General features: G+C 39.3%; 1 protein-coding gene across 1 annotated transcript in view; it reads right to left on the bottom strand.

Moving 5' to 3' along the window:
* Window positions 1-22,549, bottom strand: part of greb1l (GREB1 like retinoic acid receptor coactivator) — a 47,023-nt gene that overhangs the window by 22,136 nt on the left and 2,338 nt on the right. The window contains exons 2-4 of the mRNA XM_078264562.1: window positions 3,607-3,720; window positions 966-1,125; window positions 231-404 (exon numbers count right to left, since the gene is read on the bottom strand). Coding sequence (XP_078120688.1) covers window positions 231-404; window positions 966-1,122 — 331 coding nt within the window. The 5' untranslated portion in view covers window positions 1,123-1,125; window positions 3,607-3,720. The remainder of the gene's footprint in view (window positions 1-230; window positions 405-965; window positions 1,126-3,606; window positions 3,721-22,549) is intronic.

Below are 22,549 nucleotides of genomic sequence, written 5' to 3'. Positions count from 1 at the left end.
AGGATGAGACAGATGTGACACTTGAAGAAAAAAAGAAGGACTTTAGGGTCGATTGGACAGTTTATATATTAAGTGATTAAAACAAAGACATAGAAATCATGTCTTCTATATATTTCTATCATCTATAACAACAAGCTTATTTTTTTGTATTTCATCCTAGGTAAAGGTTTTTGTGCTTCAATATTAATGTGTTAAGTTTTTACAGTCCAAATCAAGGCCTTTTGGGTTACCATCCAATGTGCAGCAGTCATCTGGAGCAGGGGTCTGTAGGTAGGGAAGTGGAGGGCTGCTGCTGTCTGAGTCATCATCGTCCTCCAGCTCCACCAGATCATTGGAAGAGTGGCTGTTCATAAGCTCCTGGCCTGGTGGCTCCCCACAATGGAGGTCGGCTTTTGACTTCATGTCTGATGGACATTTTAAATCTGATTATTTCACTACAGCTGGATTAGAATTATGGGTAACACTGTATTTTACAGGCAAATTCCTAATCATTTTCTAGTAAGTTTTCTGGAAAGATACTAATTCTAGGAAATTATAGTGAATTAGGGAACAGTGACCTAGAAAGTCTTTTATTCAATGCACAGCAGGTCAGCTGAACGGTAAGGTAAAGGTAGGCATACAATTAAACATAAAAGAAAAATAAAGTACTAATAATAAATTAAATGATATTTATGTGTATTAAAATGGTGCTGTTCTTAGAAGGTTTATAATTAGTACAAAATAACATATTTCTTCCTAAGAAATGATTAGGAAATACAGACCCATAACATAAAGAAACCTGTTGAAAACAACAATATGACATCTTTGACTCATTATCTCAATATTGAGAACGTGTCAGTACTTAGGGTGGAAAAATTGGCACTTTCATATGTATGTATGTACGCATGTATTTTCAAATGTTGACCAGAGGTGCATGACAAGGAAATCATAAGTAATGTCGACATGACAGCATGTGCGTTTCCTACCTTCCAAGTTACCAGGAAACAGCTCCGGCTCAAGGTAGAGCTGTGTGAAGATGGGCTGTGGATCTCCACTGCTAGAGCGCAGTGATGCCTCAATAGAGTTGTGGAGAGCCTCTTCAAATCGAGCAGATTTTAGTTGCCCGGCGTATGAATTCCCCATTATCTGTGAGAGCAAAGAGAAGCAGGATGATGAGCAAAGATGCAGTCATGGCACTCTTTATCTCTTTCGATTAGTTTCTTATATAAGACTAGCAATCTCTGTGGCAAACCAGCAGCAGGCGTCTCACACAAATGCATTCATGTTTTTAAATGAACACAGCAGTATCTTTCCGAGGGTTACGTCAGTGTATCTCCATTGGGTTTTTATCGTGGGAATTATTCTGTCTGACATTTTATAGACCAAATTATTAATCAGTCAATCAAGAAAATAATCATCAAATTAATCAATGGTGAAAGTAATCTTTAGTTGCAGCCCTATATGCAGGTGCACTGTATGCTTTGTTCGCTGGTATTATCAGCCCTGAGATAAATGTGTCTGGTTTACCAAACATAATGGCCAAGGCCAATGGCCTTTTTTGGCTCTTTCTCCTTCTGTCTGTTGTGTCACTCTGCCTGTTCTGCCCCCGTGCCCCTCCACCCCAGTGTCCACTCTGGGACATCTGCCAGGGACGGCTGCGTGGGCCTGAGGTTGGCTTGCTCTCTGGTGGCAGGTGGCAGCTGGACATAGGGCTAAGCATAGTATCAAAGAAGAGAGCACAAGAAAGAGACAGAAGGAGCGACAGAAAGCACTCCAAATGTGGTGAAATAGCAGCACTGACCCATGGCTATGCTACATTGTGGTGTCCTTTCATTAGAGAGTGGAACTTCCTAGTCAATACTCCCACTTTTCAGTTTGCCATAACATTTCACTCAATCTGTTTTTAATACCAAGCCAGTAATCAAGAGCGTTTAAACTGTGTGTTGAAAAAGAAAATAATGAGAGTTTTGGCAGCTTTCCTGACATGAGTTTAGCCTGAAGTGCCTTCCACATTTGTCCTTGGACTACTGACTGGTGCAGACTAGTGTTGTGGCTTATCAACACTAGAGCAGCCAAGTGGAGGCCCAGGTTGAAGACTTCAGCTGTTTGAGAAAAGCTCAAACTCCTCATTCAGGCCTTACAAAGAATCTGTGCAGCACATTCATGTCAAGGTTATGTGTTGTACCTGTATAAGTGAGCTAAATTTGATCTCTGAGTTTAGTAATGATTTAACTAACCTTGCCTTTCAGAACTGTGTTTTTTCAACCCAACAATAGCCTTGGATTGTAGATGTTTATGTGCATGTGTTGGTATGAAGCAGCTCTTTAAAAAAAAAATATTCATTTTGTTGATGTGCACAAAAACATGACATAAAACACTTAAACAAACTCTTCATTTAAGCCATTTCACACTTAACATAGGCATTAGATTAGTAGATTAATTAATTACAGTTACTTTTTACAATCCATTAGGGCAGCAACAAACATTTTTTTATTATTATTGATTCATCTGATTATCTGATATAGTGTATACTCCTAGAAGTGTCAAAATTACTGAAAAATGTCCATTTAAGACCCCAAGGTGAGGTCTTCCAAAGTACTGTTTTATACGACCAACAGTCCAAAGCCCCAACGATATACAGTTCTCTTTCCGAGCAATGAAATCAATGACTTCTATGTGAAGTTGTTCTATTCATCTGTACCACACACTGAATATGTCAGTCAGTGAATCCATATTTACTTGATACACAGTGTCTTTTAGCCAGACCAACACTCTCAAGTCTCATTTTACCCATGCCTGGACAAGTTCCAGAACCTGTGTTTACCTTTAGCAACCTTGCTGGGGAGGAATCTGACCAACCCAGACAAAAGACAAGATTAACAGTGCCTGACTGTGCTGTCAAAGAGATAAGCAGCTTAACAGAATGAAGCTACAGTATGTCTTGCTTAACTGATGGAGGAAGGTGGCTGCACAGAGAAAACAAAGACAGATGGGGTGAAAAAAAAGAAAAAAAAGAAATGAGTGCCTGAGGGCGTTTTTTAAGCAGCCGTTGCCTGTTCGAATGTGAAGTCAAAAGAAGGCTCTGGAGGTCTCTTTGGCTGGCTGACCCTCAAGCCTCAGCGGACAGATTTGTCATTAACCTCATGCAGGCCGGAGGTGAACACAGAGAATTACCTTTTATCACCTGCGCAACTAAAAACAAAGCGTGACTGTTGCAGAGGTCGCTTAACGGATGTTTTGGGGTGTGATTCAGGTGGTTGCTAAGGTCAGTTGAAGTGGCAGGTGAGTCAGCAGCTGCTGTCCGCTTGATGGATGGTCAAACATAATGCGTGGACTCCACTGGGGAGATGCAGGTTAGTGTTCAAAGACTAATGGCTTAAAAAGGGGCGTTCATGTCACAGAGTGGTGACTTTAAAACTGCCTCTCTGTGGGTCAGATGGTCAGTCAAGGCCATTCCTCAGCTGCTGGGTGGCATCAACAGATTGCATGAATGTGACCCCAGGTCAAAGTAAGGTCTAATCTTCACTCAGTGGATTTGAGAGAACCAAGACAGAGAAAATATGAGAACACAGACACTGAAATTAATTTCTAACAGATGAACAGTGCATTAAAAACAAGGTGACTTACGTTGTCGGATTGTTCCCAGGCGTGAAGGGACTTGTTCACCTCTGCTACATGCTGGATTACTACCACTCAATGGAAACTTTCAGCAAAGACATTTTTTACTCAGTGCTTCGAGACCTGGGGGAGAGCAGGGAGATCACGGTCACTGATACAATTAAGCACAAATGAAACATTTTATATATCCCAAAAGATACACTGTAGCCTACTGGGGTTATGTTTTCTCTAAGTAGCCAATATTATACTATTATTCAGTTAATCTCAATTTATTAAAAACTCAACAAACAGGGTTCCCGGAACCAATTTTTTTGGGAACAAATTTAAGGCTAAAATCCAAAATACATTCATCGTAACAGATCAGTTAGCGTCCGATTAAGTTTTCAAGTCTTATTTTACCTCAAAACGTGAAAAATATCAGAAGCTAGATAGTCAAATTCTACTTATTCCCACTGCATTTTCCCATTACAGGAATTTTCAAGAACTCAGCCTCATTGAGACAACGTGACACACATTTCTTGATAAGACACTCTCCAAACATGATGTAAATTGACAAGTAAAGAAAGATCGCTGCAGTATATCTCAAGAAAATTCCAATTTATTCTGGAAAATAGTCGAAAGGATTTTTTGATAAATGTTTTTGACAAACAGTTGAAAAAATATTGTAATAAAATTATTTTTCTGAAAAAATAAAAAAAACAATGTTCAGGTAATTTGCCACTGTATGGTAAGCTAAAAAGAACGTAACAATTTTCTGAAACATTTATGCTACAGAAAGTCTGGTACAGGTCACCACGGTCCAACGAACATGCCTATTCACAAAATGAATGGGTGCACTTATGGCCACTCGGACATTACCAGGGGCTCAAACCATGACATATGTAGCTGCACTCACTAAAACAATCACTCTAGTCTGAATGGACTGCCAGTTACCTTGGATCTTTGACAAAGTATTGTTTAGCCACTCAGGCTCTAATATAACATAAGCAAAGTTCATTTCAAAACACTGTCACAATCTACCCTGTCATCACTTCTGACTGTGTGGCTTTTCTATAAGAGGGAGGTTGGTCTGGGGTCTAAGTCCTTCAAAAAACAAATGTACAACAAGCTGGTTCAACTTGCATTTACTGACCCCAATGCTACTTATTTTGTAAATTATTAGCCAGCTTGATACAGCTAATCAAGGTGGGTAACTGAATCGCTTTAAAGATAGAAGAAAATTGTATCAGAATTCAATGTAGCATTGATCATGTGAAATTCACTATTCTGGTAGTAAATATCATAACACAAGTTCAGGCTTTAACCTCCATTAGGTGTTCCCACAAATATCTCACACTCTGCTAATTACCCAGGGTCTTGAAATATTTTTATGCTTATCTAGCTGTAAACGGTATACGACACAGAAGGAGACGCAGATGGCTCCGAGATGACGACGAAGAAGCCGTAAATCTAGACACCCACACAGGCCCAGCCCGAGGTGCTTAATAAGGATCTGTTTTTCCAGTAATGACATTTGAGGGAATGTTCAGGTCGACACGCTGGTTTAGTTTCTTACTTAGAGCAAGGCAATGGTTTAACACACACAGTTCTAACAAACACTTTGTAATGCAAGTGCGACTGCATGTGCATACACACCCAGCATATGTAAATCATACTGTCATATGGCTGTGTAATATACACAGTGCAAAAATGTATATTTATTTATATATTTGTACAAATGCAACCATGCAATTGCATAACCAGTCAACCCCCATCTGTGCTATCTGTTCTGGTATGTTTGCTTATTTTGGATTGAAGACAGTAATTAAAAAAGTGAGCCTAATGTTTTCTCTGTACATAGTCTATTTTAGTCAAAAAGGACTTTGGTTTATTTGCAATTACTGAAGGAAATGAAGCATTTTTGTGAATGCTGCAGATGAGAATAGATTTTGATCACTGCTTATGTTAAATTTGAGGTATGAACATTCTTCAAATATAACTTATGGCAGTAAGACAACTTAATTAATCGTGAATGAATGCTCACATTCTTACATTTTTCTGTAGTTGATATGCTTTGTTAAGTGCAAATGGTCAGAATTTTGGCTTTGGTAAGGTGACCCTTACTTAAAGTCACTATCTCAAAGATTTTGGTTCTATTTGGCGTCTATATGGCGATAATCGGTAATTGCAGGTGTGTTTTTGGCTCTCACTTTCACTTGTTTGTTTCATCGTCTGCAGTCATCCCTCTTCTCTTTGTTTGTTCGGCCATGCCGTTTACAACGCTAGCAGAGACCACAAAAAATAGCACGCCGCTTCACACACGCACGCACACACACACACACACACGCGCGCGCACGCGCACACGCACACACACACACACACACACACACGTATGTGGAAGAGTGAGTCTGTTGCGTTAGCTCCGCCTACACTTTCTGGCACACCAATCACTGCTGTGTGATGGAAAACGCGCCACTAACTGTGCGCCGCATGTAATTTTTCCCACAAATGTCGCCACAGACAGTTCGTAACATTTATCCTTAATCTTTTTTTTTTGTTTAGATATCTAACTGTATCTAAATTGAGCTGATCTTACTTTTAACCCTCCCTTTACCTTTTCGCCAGTCCCTCTTTTGTTTCTCCCTCAACCGCATAATTACATTAGTGTTTATAGAGGGAGAAGGCAGAATTAAATGTATTTCCCCTCTTAACTCTTATTCAGCAGATCCCTCAAGTCAAAGCCAATACATTTCTAAATTAATAAGAAATCCTTCTACTGTTTTTTTTTACTTTCCACATAAATATTTGAGGAATAGAGGTCGGAAGATGTTGATACTGTCCATACAGTTAAACTTGACACTTATTTGGCTATTGTTTAGAATAGCATATTTTAAACTACTGAAATAGCACATTTTAATTAGACAATGAAACAGCAGGTAACTAAAAATTAGTTGTTCTAGATTTACTTAAATTAAAAGTAAAAATTGACAAAAAAAAATCTTTTTAGGTCAATCATGAAAATAACTGTAAATAAAATGTTAAGGAAAATCTGATTAATATATAAATAGTTTTCACCTCATTGTTATGCATTAACATTTAAGGTTCATACCAATAGCTGAAATGCGGGAAAGAGGTCAGCACATTGTTTACATTAGAAAAGCTGTGGTGAAAAGACACTGCCCATCAGACATGAGAGAAAGGGGGATGGTGTAAGAAGAGAAAAGGCAAACATCTCTTCATGCTCTCTAAAATAGGTGCTAAAAGCCTGTCTCATTAATGTTACATCAGGGCCACATGTGACACACAGCAAGCAGTTAAAAAAAAAAAAAAGCTTCTCCTGTACCTTCCATGACTACTGGGCCAGTGGATGAGCCCTTAAAATCCAAATCAAATGCAGTAAATCCCAAATGTGAAGGCAGCTTTTTTTTCAGATACAGTCCATTTTAGATAAATAAATCCTTGTTGAAAGAATGTGTTGATATCCAGGCAGGATATGGAGTTTCACTCTTCTCTGGTATGTCTCAATTCACCTTTGTCATGATACTCTATAGAGAGAAATGGGAATCCCACTCTTTCGCTCAGAACAGCAGAAATCCTCCCTCTCTCTCTCTCTCGCCCTCTCTCACTCACATGCAAACAAACACACACACACACAGACCCTCCCCCTAGTCCCCTATGCTCCAATGTCCTGTGCCATTTGCCAAGGAGGGAGGGAATCCACCAGGGGCTCATTCATCTTGGCCCTGCTGACCCCCTGTGGTGACAGATGCTCTTGGAGGCCTGCGGAGCTGTAGGTGGAAACAAAGAGGAAGACCCAGCATTTCCCCGCTGCCACACAGCCATGGTGCCCTGCCACGCGTGACCCCCCCCAGCACACCAAGACACTGACACCGTGTCAGGTGAAGTTTTCATTTTTTTCTAGAAAGAGGGGAGGGGTGTATTTTAAAATCAAACTTTCGCTTTCACACTCAAGCTCAGTTCTCAGTCTCTTGTTGACTTTTTTTTTTTATTGGGGGTCAATTCAGGAGACAAGAAAATCCTTCCCCAGCTAAATGGGGACAAGAATGTCAGGTCAGCTTGAGCATTTTGTCTTCATAGCCTTGCCTGGGATTGACCCCACACTGGGCTTTTACTCCCGTTATAAATACCAGGGGCTCATCTGGTCAAAATAAATAAACGGAAATGCATCACAAATCAACAGGCACTGGCAGATGTAAGGGATTCTGTGTCATTAAAGGATCAGGGCTTGTACCTTATCATGACTTTGCTAAATAGAATGGAATGCTCATTTCCAATTAATAACTAAGGGGCTCGAGAGTGATCACACTGCATGTAAGTGAAGTTAGGCATGTGTCGCATTAATGTTAAAACATCTCAACATCTGAGTAAAAAGGCCTAACTTACTTCAAGACTAATCAAATCACCTATAATGTGTTATATTTTGACTCTATATAAAGGATTTATAATCCAATATCAACTATTACATTTTAAATCTTCAACCATTTCAAGAATTTATGTCACACACTTTGAATCGTAAACACAACCAGCTGTCAGATTGCCAAATTTGCTCAGACTGCAGTTCCATGTTTCTAACACTAATCTCACACAGTATTTGAATCAACTACTGTGGCCTCACACATGTACAGTTACAGTAGTACGAACTAAGGCTCCTGTGTCCGTTTTCCTGCCGACTAATTAATGGCAAGTAAAGTCAGCAAGAATTTGTCAGGTAAATAGTAGGTTTGAGTAAACTCACATCTACTTGATGGCAGGAAAGATGCACTCACCATTTACCATGACACTTTGGCATTTTTTGCCCTCCGATTAACTGATTTGATTGATGAAGAGTTCAAGTTGCTTTTGAGACGAGATTAAGAGCAACGCGAATGTATCATTGTCTAGAAATAGGGTTTTTGTGTGACTTTTAACAGAAAACACCCACTTAAAACACAAAATAATATTAGCAATTAATGATTACAATAAACCCTGGTTAAGTTTCTGTTGTCATACATATTCACAGTATCAACATCTCCCTTTACTGGCCCAGGTTTCTTGCTTCACTGAGCCGTGTGACTGGTGTTCCAGTTCATTACCACAGACACAGTCAGCAGTTGTTTCAATCAAGTTGTGTGCAGTTCTTCTCACCTCCTCTCCAATGGTTATATTAGGGCGCAGTCAGTGCGATGGTGGCCGTAAACCACCACGCGAGCCAATCAGAGCCTCCATTAGTCCTTATGGGGGCTTTCATGCACTCATTTCTCTCAATCAGCCACATATGTCTAAACATTGGGCTTGAGTTTGACTGTGAAATTTGTCCGGCTATTGCTGATTTAGACCACACATGGGAACATATCAGTGAGTCTCAAGCAGTGTTTTGGATTATATTTTACATTTTTAAGTGATAGAAATATTGCAAATTAACTGTAGTTATCAGTTGAAATCTACCAGCGTAACCACAAGTTCAACTGTGGGAAAAGAGCTGTCAGTGTGATTTATATCTAAGCCCCTGACTTTGACATGGCCTGTCTTTAATAGCCCATTTATAATGGAGATAATGAGTAAACCCAGCATTATCTTTGGCCTCGAAAGACACTGTGCAGAGTGTGGATTGAATGCATTCCCGCCCCCAAGCCCATCCTTCACCGCTGCATTGAGCTCCTGTTAAAGTCTCTGACAAAGGGGAAGTATCCCTGCCACCGCCACCTGAGGAAAGACAAGGCACCCGATCAGCTGTGGGCGGTTCTGGAAGATCTTGGGCTTGATGCTCTTAAATGTGGAGGGGGTTGGAGAGAAGGGTTCTTCCTCTCTTAGGATTCCCAGAGGAGCGCCACAGCTTTGTGTTAGCTGACTCAGCAAGTTTGAAGTTATTTATGGTCATGTGCACAACAATTACAGAGAAGCAGTGGCTGTCAATGAAAAACTTAGATCTTAAGCCCTCTCCAACAATGCTCATTAAATATGTATTAAGAAAAAGATGCAAGTAAAAAAAAAAAAAAAAGAGAATCTAAAATAGTGCAGACGTTACAATATAAGGATAAAATATACATGTATAAAAGAAAATAATATACATTTATGGTGGACAGGTATACAGTAATTGCAAAATGAATAAACTGAATGAATACAGGAAAGTATATGCATAATGATAATGAGCAGCATGATGCAACACATGACAGTTGTTGAGAGTAGGTAACCTACCTGTCCAACCTAGCACAGTATGGCTTCTATAGATTACATAACATCTAACATCTAATACTGTAGAAGAAGAAAAAAGAACTCTGTCGAGGAGGTTCAGCCGACAGATCAAGAGATGAGAGATGAGCATCAGGTGGGGAGGAAGTACAGCAACCAAGGTGCTAATTAGCACGTCTGACTACTATAATGAGAAAACAATCCTGCAGCTCAATTGTCAAAAAACAAAACAAGAAAACAAAACTGCCACCATGTGAAAATTCCCGCAACAGAATTCCCTTTTCCACCCGCTCTACGTGGGCTACCTGACGCCGAACGTGTGAGGACTCGCACTGTTGTTTACTATCCGGGTGGCAGTCCACGGCTGTAATTTACTTATAAAAGCCCCACAACCTTCTTCGAAACCCCCTCCTCCCGCTCCTCGGGACTACCTGCTGGGCCCTGAAGTGCAAAGTGGTGCTAGTGAGGATAGCAGATGAGCTAAGGTCATTCATGGCTTTCCAATGAGACACACAAACAAAGGCAAACATTCCAGCTGAATGCCATTGCTGAAGTCAGCAGCAACAGAGAGAAAGAGGGGGAGAAGGAGAAAGAGCAGGGCTCAGTGGAGATAATAGCCTGAGGGTGTATGTGTGCATGTGTATGTGTGTATGTGTGTGTGTGTGTTCTGGGGATTATCTGTGGACCTATAAAGTGGGGTGAACCAGGGTTTAAGGCCTGGTGTGACCAGAGGGAACGGGGGCAGGGTACAGGGCCTGAGGAGGGGTGGACAAAAGGAGCATTTGGGCAGATGAAGAAGTCATCATCATTAAGCCACTGGAAGTTTACTGTCCAGTTATAAAACTCATTTCAAAATTAGGGGCTGGGGGATGCGTGTGAAATGGCAGCAGGGTTGGGAAGGCCTGCAAGGGGCTGTAGGGCGGTGTAGTGACTCTCTGAGGAACTGTAGCGCTAATTCATTAGGGGACAAGAGGCCTTTGTGTTAACACTAGGTTGATTGAAGTGGTGACCTTGCCACACACTCTGGCCCAGCGGATGAGTTTAAGGGCAAGGTATTTAACCTTAAACTAAATCTCAGCCACAGACAAAAGCCAGCATCATTTAATGGCAGAGGTCCACCAAACAGATAACTGATGCAGCACAAATGGAAAACAAGCCTTGTTAAAAGAAGCCAATTCATGGATAACAATTTAGACTCTACTTGTTCACAGTAAAATTATAGTATATATTATAACTTATATTCCAGTATTATAACTTGATAGAAAATGTTTCTTGTTTTTGTTCAATAAGTGACAGTAATCTAATTTAGTTTCATACATTCATTCATATATATATATATATATATATATATATATATATATATATATATCACACACACATATACATATATACATATATACACACACACATATATATATATATACACACATGTATATATATATATATATATATATATATATATATATATATACATACACACACACACACATATATATATATACATATACATATATATATATACATATACATATATATATATATATATACATGTATATATATATACATATATACATGTATATATATATACATATATACATATATATATATATATACATATATATATATATATATACATATACACATATATATATATACATATACACATATATATATATACATATACACATATATATATATACATATACATATATATATATATATACATATACATATATACACATACATACATACATACATACATACATATATATATATATATATATATATATATATATATATATATATATATATATATATATATATATACACATATATATATATATATATATATACACATACACACACTTTAACTTGAACCATGAGTGCAGTAAAAGTTTTAGGTGTTCGAATCATGACCGACACAACCAGAAAACCCTAAAACTTGTTCTTGGGCTCTAGAATACTGTAGGGCTGCAACTAATGATAATTTTCATTATTAATTATTTTTTATCGATAAATTAGTTAATTATTTTATCTTTTGAATATCACAAAAAAAGTGAAAAGCAGCAAATATTCACGTTTGAGAAGCTGGAATAGGAGAATGTTTGGCATTTTTTATCAAACGACTAATCAATTAATCAAATAATTGTTTCAGCTCAACTTAAAATGATGCCTTTGCAATTGTTTTGACTTGACACGGCTGACCAAATGATGCATTTGGATGATTGATTTAAAAAAACATTTTCTAGTAATGAAGTTAATACAATCTCTCGCCAGGTGTGATTATATTTTAAATCCTGACCACATATCTTATTTTCCTAAAAGGTAAAAATAGTCCTTTAAAGGCTTTTTGGGGCATCTCAGCCATAACAAACCTCATGTTTTCACCTTTTACACATTTTACAGAATGTAAGAACATGTAAAAAGTTAAAATTCCACCATGTCTTGTCAGTTCTTGGATAATGTGAGCAGTAAGCAGAGGTCAGTTCTCATGGCTGTTATTCCTGATAGAATAATTGAATGAAAGTGAAGGATGAGTGACAGTTTACAACGCTGTTCATGACCGTGTAATAAAATGGAAGGCCTGTCAGTGAACCCAATCTGCATTTTACAACGCTGCCGGGTTGAACGTCAGTTCACCTAAGTCAGAACAACAGGGAGAGACACAGGACCCTAATGCATTTATGGACTTATTCAGCGAAGCCATATTGAATAAGACAACAATGAGATCTCATACTGTAAAGCTGTCACAAGCAGTGGTCAAACACTGGTCAATGGTAAAGGGCAAGAGGAGGCAAGGAGAAGAAAAAAAACAGTTGCTAGATTTTACCGGGTCAAAATACATTCTCTAAAGATTTATATTTTTATTCCAAGACTGGCAAAATAATCCCTAACCTTTTATGGCTTAAAAAAAAAAGACTAACATGAAGTTCATTATACATTAATTCACTTATTCTTATCCATAGCCTTTAATCCTACACTGAGATATGAAAATTGATCATCCATCATCGCCACTGCTTCTCCTAACATCTGGTCCACACCTAATGGCTCATCCCAGAGTAGATCTTTGATGATGGTTGACCAGGCCTTGTCCTGGCCATAAACTGTTGTTTAGACAGCCCTGTTTGTTATGGGGTGTAAAAGGAGAGCCATGGATCACGTTGAGAGGGCCAACACTATCAAAACACTAGCTCTTATCAGATGACATAACGAGCAAAGGGGTCAGGTTTTGTTTCCAAGGGGCTGGCTTTGAGCTGCACTCCACATCACATCAGACAGACTGAGGCACTGAGGACGTAATGATAATGGGGGATTTTAGAACTAATTATTATTTTTTTAAACATATCTTTATTGAATTCCCGAGGGGCACATACCATATAAAGTAACAGTAACGGAGTAAAGAATAGAGCCCTCTTTTAAGCCCATCCAGTTTTGTATTGTTTAACCTCTGTTTTGGTCTCAAAATAATCTTATCTCAACCACATTTTTACGATCTTCACTTTATTTCATGGTTATGTCATTTCTGAATATTTTCCTGATCATTTCCAACAAAGGTTATTGTGAAAGAACTATGCCATTTAGTATTTATTGCAGGAAAAAATATTACTGTTATTGGAAACTTCATTTATCATTATTTATCTGTTGTATGCTTGCCTGTATACAAAACAGGTATAGGAGAAATGAGAGAACATCTTTAATAACATGATCTAAATAAGTAAATATCTGTATAATACTGAAGAAGACAATATGACCGCTTTTAAGTACTTGTACCCCTTTTCATACACAATTCTATAAAAAACATTTCGATCAGTACCCCAAAGTACCCTATTCTAGAGCTGAAACAATTAGTCAATCGGTTGAATGATCAACAAAAACAATTATTGGCAACTATATTCAAGTAATCAAGTAATAATTTTAAGCCTTTTTACAAGGAAAAAATACTCAACAAAAGCTGGATTTAGCTTCTCAAATATAAGAATTTGCTGCCTTTCTTTGTGAAAGTAAGCTTTAGAAAACTGAAAATGACATTTTGTATCTGACATTTTATAGATGGTTAATTATTTAATTGAGAAATAATTAGCAGATTAATCGATTATAAAAATAGCCATTAGCTGCTGCCCCACACTGCTCTAGAAATGTTGAAGACAGGTTGCAGATAAAGCTTCTGTGTCTGTGGATACTGTACCCCCCCGCCTCCCGAATACAAGTAGATGATACAAAAGACAGGCGATCCACTCAAAGTTCAGTCAAAGTTCTTTCCTGAAAAGTTCACACAACTGACACACTAACTCAATTAAGCCACGCAGGAGCACTGAGCGCTAATGGAGAGGACATAAGAAAGAGATCTGTTGTGTTTATCAGGCGTCCAGAGAGAGACCAACCTTTCACAACAGGACCTCTCCTTTCTTTTCCTTCCTGAAAAAAGTCTCAGCCACCTTGAATCCATTTGAGTGACGCCGTGATAAAGAGGCTTTTCAATGTCCTGACGAAGGAGCCTCCTCCAAAACTTCCTTACCGGGCGATCAGCTGTATCCATCATGTCCCTCTTCCTGACCCCAGGCGGCATTGCTGCATCAGCAGCACCCCACCCCCGTTATCACCCTTACTCTTACTATCACCCTTGCCACATCCCCTCCATTACCGCCCACTCTTCAGATTAATAAGCACCAGGTTGCCCACGGTGACAGGACCCACACTTAAATCCTATCAGTCCTCCTTACTGCAGCAAGAGCCACGGCATCAGCAGGACTCTTTTCTTGTCTTAATGGGACAATGGAAGCACAGCAATCCTTTGTTGAGGGCTTGACCCCACACACAAACCTTGCTGATGAGAAAAAGTGACAGTAAACCTATTCAGGCCTGGTGCAAAGATCCCTCTGAGAGATGAGATACTTTACCAACTGGCAGATGTGTCAGTTAAGACAGGGCATCTTTGTCAATGTGGGGTACCAGGCAGACATAATGGTTAATACGGAAATCAGGTGCAAAGTGATCGGCATTTTAAATAAATATGTTCAAATGTGTTCCTTCTTCAGCCAGGGTGCTGAAGTGCTGATAAGTGGCCCATTACAAAGTGAATTTCAAAATGTCCCTACTTATCAGTCTGGCACTATCTTAAAAGTGATAATTATCGTACCTAAGCACAAAGCAAGTTCATCTAAACTAGATATTTTTCCAACTCTAAATTCATGATGGGTAGCATTCTCCAGTTAGTCTGGGCTGTGAGTAATACACTTGGGTTTCTCTTTAAATAATCCTCTTTTCTTTTCTTTGGTGCATTTCAGCCTTTAATGGAAAGAACAGATAGATATGAAAGAGGAGAGAGAGGGGAATGACATGCAGGAAAATCGTCTCAGGTCAAAGTCGAACCCTGGACCTTCTGCGCCGAGGTATACACCTCCATATATGTGTGCCTGCTCTACCAACTGAGCTAACCCGGCCACTAAATAATCTTCTTTAATCAATGCCAGCACAGCAAGACAGTAGAGCCACCCAACTTCACTCTCAGCTCTACTGTTACACCCTCTGCAACAGTCTAAACATAATAAAGTGGAATTAATCCAACTTTATTATGTATGTATGTTGGCATAAATGAGTCAGGTCAATTTAAAGGAATAGTTTGCCATTGCCATTTATTGCAGAGGCACAGACAAGAAGATCAATACCTTCATATCTGTTCTAAAAAATAACTCTACAGCCAGCAGCATATTAGCTTAACTTGGCAAAAAGACTTGAAACATGGGAAAACAGCTAACCTGGCTCTGTTAAAAACATCTGTATCTCCCTACAGTGACTAAGGTTGCATTCTGTACTGCTAAGTCCACAGAAAGGAGACAAAAAAGGCATAAATACACAAACTAAATGGATAACAAGAAAAAAAGCAGGAAAAAACGGTGAAACCGATTCAACTTTTGGAGAAACGCAACGACGTCATGCTGCAGTGGCCAATCATGTAACCGGCGATCAGACTTTGCTGTCCGTTTTGAGGCAGTGTGAGAGTACCGTACAGTAAACAGGAAACACCATTGCCTCTGTCACTGCCATAAGAAAATTTTTAAACACGATGCGGTACAAAATTAAACACAAGCACTGAACTACCTAGCAGTTTGTGTAACAGCTGACTGTTTCCTGCAACAACAAAGCACAGCCCCTATGTCTCTTTTCTTCGCGGCCAAGTGCGGTCAGAAATGTCGAGATCTATAAACAATCCTTAGGAAAACAGTAATTGCGAAATATATAGTCTACTTGTGCTACATTGGGGGGTTAAAGAACACAGCAGGACGTCACACAAATGGGTCATTTCAGTGACGCTCCCACCACCGCACAGCCCTGCGGAAAATCGCTGGATCTTCTTTTGCTGGTGTGAATGGGTCGTGATGAAGGCCACAAGCCAAAATGCATCGGTCTTACAATAAAGTTGTTCTATGTGTTGCTGGAATTTTTTTTTTTTATCCTTGGAAGTAGGTGAAGTTGTGCCACCCTCTAAGATTAAAGTTGTTAGACCACCACGTGCCCTTGAGAAAAGCTGCAATGCTCCTTAGCACAGTCTCTGGAAATCAGCTGCAGGGATGAACACCAATCTCCCAAAAGATATTCTTTTTTTTGCCGTTTTAATGACGGTGGAAAGTACTGCCTAACGCACTGCTCCAAAATCTCCTAACAGTTCATTCAACTGGACTGAGATCAGGTAATTACAACGGTAATTGTTATTCATCGCATTTACTCATGTGTTTCTTGTATTTTATCACCTGTCTGTGTACTGTTTTAAGAAAAGGACTGAATGCAAATAAATGACTATATGACATGAGCCACATATGTAGAAAGCACCCCCCCCACACACACACACACACACACATCTGTCTTCTTTTTAGCCAAGGCTTCAATTGACATGAAACAAATGACACACACACACACACACCTGGTTTCATTTGATAAGCTGAAAATGCTAATCTGTGTTTTAATGCTATTGATTTTATCAGCAAGGCAATACACAGATCTACAGAGGAAATCAATAAAGAAGTCCTAATTTTCATTACTGTTCCATACTGTACTTTTTTCCTGGTTGGGCTTGAGTTGCAAATGTGCACACAGAAAATAAAAAGAGAGAGAGACACAGAGAGAGAGAGAGAGAGAGAGAGAGAGAGAGAGAGAGAGAGAGAGAGAGAGAGAGAGAGAGAGAGAGAGAGAGAGAGAGAGAGAGACAGAGAGAGACAGAGAGAGAGAGAGAGAGAGAGAGAGAGAGAAAGAAAATGACCTCCCTGCCAGGGAGGACCTGAGGACCGGGTCTTGGTCACCGTAGCCTTGGACAGCTTGAGACAGCCTATGGAAAAGCCTTCTGCTACAGACAGCCATCTCCCCCACAAATCCTGGCAGCATCAACACACGCTGACCTTGTGTTTCAATATGAAGAGGGAGGGAGAGTCAGAGAGAGTGAATGGCCTGTTTTGGATGGTGTTTGTGCATCTGTGTGTGTGTGTGTGTGTGTGTGTGTTTGGGTGATGTGGGAAATCTGGCTACAAGCCTGAGTGTTTCCAGCTGTTGTTAGCACACATCCTGCCACTTCCAAACAACAATACCAAGATACACAACACTGCAGGATGTTTCATTATTTGTAACTTATTTAATACAATTCATTTAATCATCAACCGTATGTGACGGGTCTAAAATTAGCAAGGCTGACATTAGACTTTTACTCATGAAAACAGTTCAAAACAACTCAAAATGAGCGTGAAAGAAAGGCAAGGGTATTACACATACATTTTGCACATCTGTCCTATCTCAGTATACCTCAGTCATCTAACTTATGTTAGTTATGGCATGTAATGCAAAACAAAGCCTTTCTGAAAGTGTTTCAGCTGGCACGGATTAAAAGCACAATACAGGTAAAATAATAAATGAAGAGGATTGTCACTGATGTGTCTAACTGCTACGTTAATCACTAGATAGAAACCCAACATTGTGATGAATTATTCAAGCGTCGTATTCCTTTGCAAAATAATCTGACACTTGTAGCAAAGGCCAAAACAATGAAATTCAACCTAAAACACATTAACTTCCCATCTGCACTTTGATCTAGTCTGTGGCACACACTGTAATCTTTAAAAAGAACATGTAAGCATTTTTGGCTGCAGGTACTGTTCCACTGGGGTTGGCATCTTTGCACAGGAGGGGGGCGGAGGGGATACAGCAGTACACCCTGTGAGAACACACTGTTCCATAACAGTACTGTGCAATAATGGATTCTCAGCTGGAGGCTTTCCAGGTTTCAATGGCAAGAATGAGGATATATTACAAAGAGCTCTCCACGGAGACACATGCACACTTTGCTCTTCATCATGATACATTGATATAGTGGAGCCAGCAAAAATCCAAGAGGTTGATCCAAAACAAAGAAGGAACACCGTAGACATGAGAGAAGCACTTCATGCCACAATCCTGCTGTGATGCGATGCAAAATGCAAGGACTCAAGTGTCGGGTTATTAACCTCATTTGTTTATTACGGCTGCAAATGAAGAGTTCAACTCAAGGAACAAAAGACTGAAATTCCTCCTTCACCTTGACATGCCATCACTCCCCTGCACGCACACACACACACACACACACACACACACACACACACACACACACACACACACACACACACACACACACACACACACACACAGGCTTAATGGCAACCCTTTGACTTTGCTCCGGACACGCTTCCCGACGAACAACTTGGGGGCACATCCAGACATGTTCCAGTCATTTCTGTCAGGGAGCTATTTCAACTTTGATCTAGGACTGGGAGTACAGAGAAAATGAGCCCAATGGAGGTACAGATTTGGAGCGTACAACTATTTAAGCTTTGTATTTAGATAGCTTTACAAATACTTTGTAACAGTGCCATGAAAAGAGTTGTATGAAGGAATAAGTAATATTAATGTTATAGAAAATGAGGGCTTACCAGTAAATAAACTAGGGAATGGATGAATGGGTTCATTGAGTCATTCACTTAGTCAATCAGGAGATCCAGCGGTGACAGATAAGAACCTGCCATGCATGTCAGAATCAGAGATAACTAACAGGACAACAGGAAGTGCCATCTACTGGGGTCATGTTCCACTCACGCATAAATGTACACACACAGACACAGACACACAGACACACACAATTAGCATCCCAAGCCTCTCTTGCAACAAAGAGCAGGATGTTCAGGCCAGTCTTTTTTGGCTGTACTCCTACATATTGCATGTCCTACCTTCCTGACTCTAAGTTCCAATCATCCATCACTAAAAGCCACATTCTAAGGCTGTGAGAAAGAAAGGCATTTTTTTCTTTAGCTTAGAGGAATTTCATCCTCACAGGTTTCCCTTTCCCCTTCTGAGTAGGCCATTAAAGCATTGGCGTGAAGTAGACTCACACCCAGAGCACAAATTCATGGCCAGACATATATTGACAAAAAGTTTGTTCTGAATTAAGAGGTAATGACTCTTCAGATAGTATGTTCAATTCAAAAACTCTCATGGTAAATTTATATAGCACTTTTCTAACTTAATGGACAAAGTGCTTTACAAGTTTGCCTCTCATTCACCCATTCATGCACACTCATGTACCAATGGTGGCGGAGCTGCATACCTCCTTAGCTGCCCATATTTGTCCCAGAGGGGCAATTTGATTACCTTGCACGGCAGCTGGATTCTCGCGATATCACAAGATCACATGAGAATCGTGGGACTGCATATCTCACATATCACGTGATAGACAGATTTATCCAATCACCTGCCAGGTATTTTTTGAAAATGCCTGCTGTTTTCCAAATGAGACTGTCCTTCCCTCCAAAAAACACTCCCATAGGTTGTTTGTTCAAGCCGCAATTCATAACTCATATTAATGTTTATAGTGGCAGCGGCCTCTAGTGTCCAACTAACAAACGGAACAAACAGAGCTACGTCAAGTTCAGCATCACGTGCGTTACCGGAAGTGAAGTAACGTCTGATTCTAACCCAAACCACTAAAACTGCGACCATTTCACAAAGTTAACGATGCGTTTAAAACCGTGGCCTTTACGTCCTCTGGTTTAGATATGAGAATGGAAAATGCTCTTGTGGGTCGTATTACAGGGTAAGAATAAATAAATAATCTACAGTATATGGTTTGGGGGACTTGTTCCAAACAGTTTCCAATGACAGCTTTCCTGATGGTTCTGTGTAAACAAACCATCTGGTGCGTCAGATTAGCAATTTGAAGCACGTAGAGTAGTAACTTTACAGTAACACAATTCAAATACAAGGGAATGTTGCTCAACCGAGCTATGAAGTTGATGAGTGTGAGGTAACCACATGCAACGTCTGAGCTAATATAACAAGAGCAAGGAGCAATGAGACTATGGGTTAAATGTGTAGTAGCTTTTAAAATAAATTCAATTCCATCTCATGTTTAAAATGTGCTTTACTTTTTTCACTATGCTATCTGTTTATTGCAATGCCCAAGTGTATTGCTCAACAGCTACACAGCTAGTTTTAAACAAGAATGAAGTAAATAAAACAATTCAGGGAAATAAAATAAAATTGTTCCGGTTCCTGCAGGTGAAACTAAGATATAACAGCTTATAGTGGAGGGCTTTGAGGAGGAAGCCCCACCCCCACCAGGGGGATCAATGCACATAAATGGAAGAGGTCACAGACCTTTGACATCTCCTTTCAGCCGGGGGAGGGGCAAAGGCCTTTGTCAGATTGGCTTCAATGATCCAATTGTTGACCGTCATGCACCTTTATACAGTACATACAGTTTGTGTCACATTGTCCTCCACCCTGCACACACTCCACCCTTACTGTGTGTCCATCCACTAAGCTGTCCAGCTACAAGTGTGAGGGTGAATTAAAAAAATGTTGCTCTGTATGTCACTTTCTGTCTGCATCCAGCTGCCTTGTTTCACTCGTCATCACCCCCACATCTGTTTTAACCTCTTCTCCCATCTCTTCCCCTCCTCAGCCTCCCCATGTTCTACAGACCTTATCTGCGCTTTTCCCTCCCTCCTCTTTTATGCTGCATTTTTGAAGAGAGATTTGATCATTTTAAAAGGCCAAAGCAGGAGAAGATGACCACTTTCTAAAATACTTTGATGCATTTTGCTCCATGGAAACAATATTAGACAAGACAGCAAGAAGCAAAACATTGCATAAATCTTATATTCTGATTTAGGTAAAATGAGTGGTTCAACACACACAATTACAGCAAACTGTTTAAATGACTGCTTTTGAATAATATCACTTACATGAAGCTCTGACTCCCCGCTACAGACAGAAAAACACAACCCTGACACTACCATTACAGTCTGTGAATATTTGTCTCTCTTTTATACACACTATCAGTGAACACGATGTTCCTGCCATTCTTGACCCTCAATAAAAAAGGACAGGTTAAAAGTTTACTGGCATCCATACGGAACACATTTGGCTCTGTAGATCAGCAAGGAGATGTTTTTTTTTATTTTTTTATATTCTGACATTTCTTGAAAACAACCATTAAACAGTTCAGCCGATCTCTGATATGCAATGTCCTCGCTGTGGTAATAACGTCATTCTATCTATTCTGTTTAGATTTTGAGCAGCCTGCATAACTTAATGGAATGATTCTGACTTACATTAGACACTGTTACTACTATAGCAATACAGATATCTTGCTAGGTGGTGAAATGAATACACAAATAGAGATAAGAGAACTGGGATTGAATTTTAAAAAAGGTACTTCTATTTCACTACATTTATATGTATATGTTATATATTATATGTTACTTTGCAGCTTAATGTTTTACACACAACATATATGATCTATATATAGAATATAATGCATTCTTACAGATTATAGATAACACTATATAAAGCAGTTAGAATTAGCAACATTAAAATGCTGCTCACACACTAATGCAACTGTATTAATATTTCAATAATATGATATGTAGTAATTAACAGTCACAGAGGCCAATTTTTACATAATAAATACTTTTACATTTAGCTGATAACACTTACAATTTTGAATACAGGCCTTTTACTGGTAATGGAGCATTTTTACACTGTTGTATTGCTACTTTTAAAAGAAGATGTCTTCCATTAATATTAGTATTATTATTTTTTTTATTATTATAATATTTGATTATCTACTTTGAGATCATAGAGTGTGCTTTAATGACACCAGTATATCTCCATGACAACATAAGCATGTGGCAAAAAGGGAAAATTTGATTTGGTCTGCCCTCTGTCTCAGTAGTTTGATGAATGACGGCTATTTTGAGGACCACCTGGTTTGTGGGTCGTGCCACATCACTCTTAGAAAAGTGTGAAACAATAGCACTGATCTCTCTAGTTGGGATTTAGTCGCTTGTACCATCTGTACTCAGCCCACGATCACTCAGAAGTACCTCTGAAAAGATCAAGAGAAGCATCTGTCTGTATCGCTGACTAGTCCCAGTGGTGTTTGTGTGATTAAATTTGTATTGTAAATGGTATGTGAGGGTGCATCATTGATCAATATTTAAAATGATATGTTTCTGGAGCTGGCTGAAGCCATGGCAGAAACTGGAACCTCTTTAATACTGACTGGATTGATAATCAATTGTTAGGTATGGCTTTTTGTTATGACAGCAAACACAAAGCCGAGTGACTAATCACACACTAGTTTGTCATAACAGAGAGCGATAATTAGCGTGAATGAAAAGTGTTGGGTTTCAAATGAACATGCATCTTCTTTTTTCGCCCAGAAAATAAACACAAACGTTGAGGGCCAACTGAGCAAACACAGGGC

The sequence above is a fragment of the Sander vitreus genome, chromosome 12 (assembly GCF_031162955.1).
Source record: "Sander vitreus isolate 19-12246 chromosome 12, sanVit1, whole genome shotgun sequence".
Lineage (NCBI taxonomy): Eukaryota > Metazoa > Chordata > Actinopteri > Perciformes > Percidae > Sander > Sander vitreus.
This window is presented reverse-complemented; position numbering and strand designations above follow the sequence as displayed.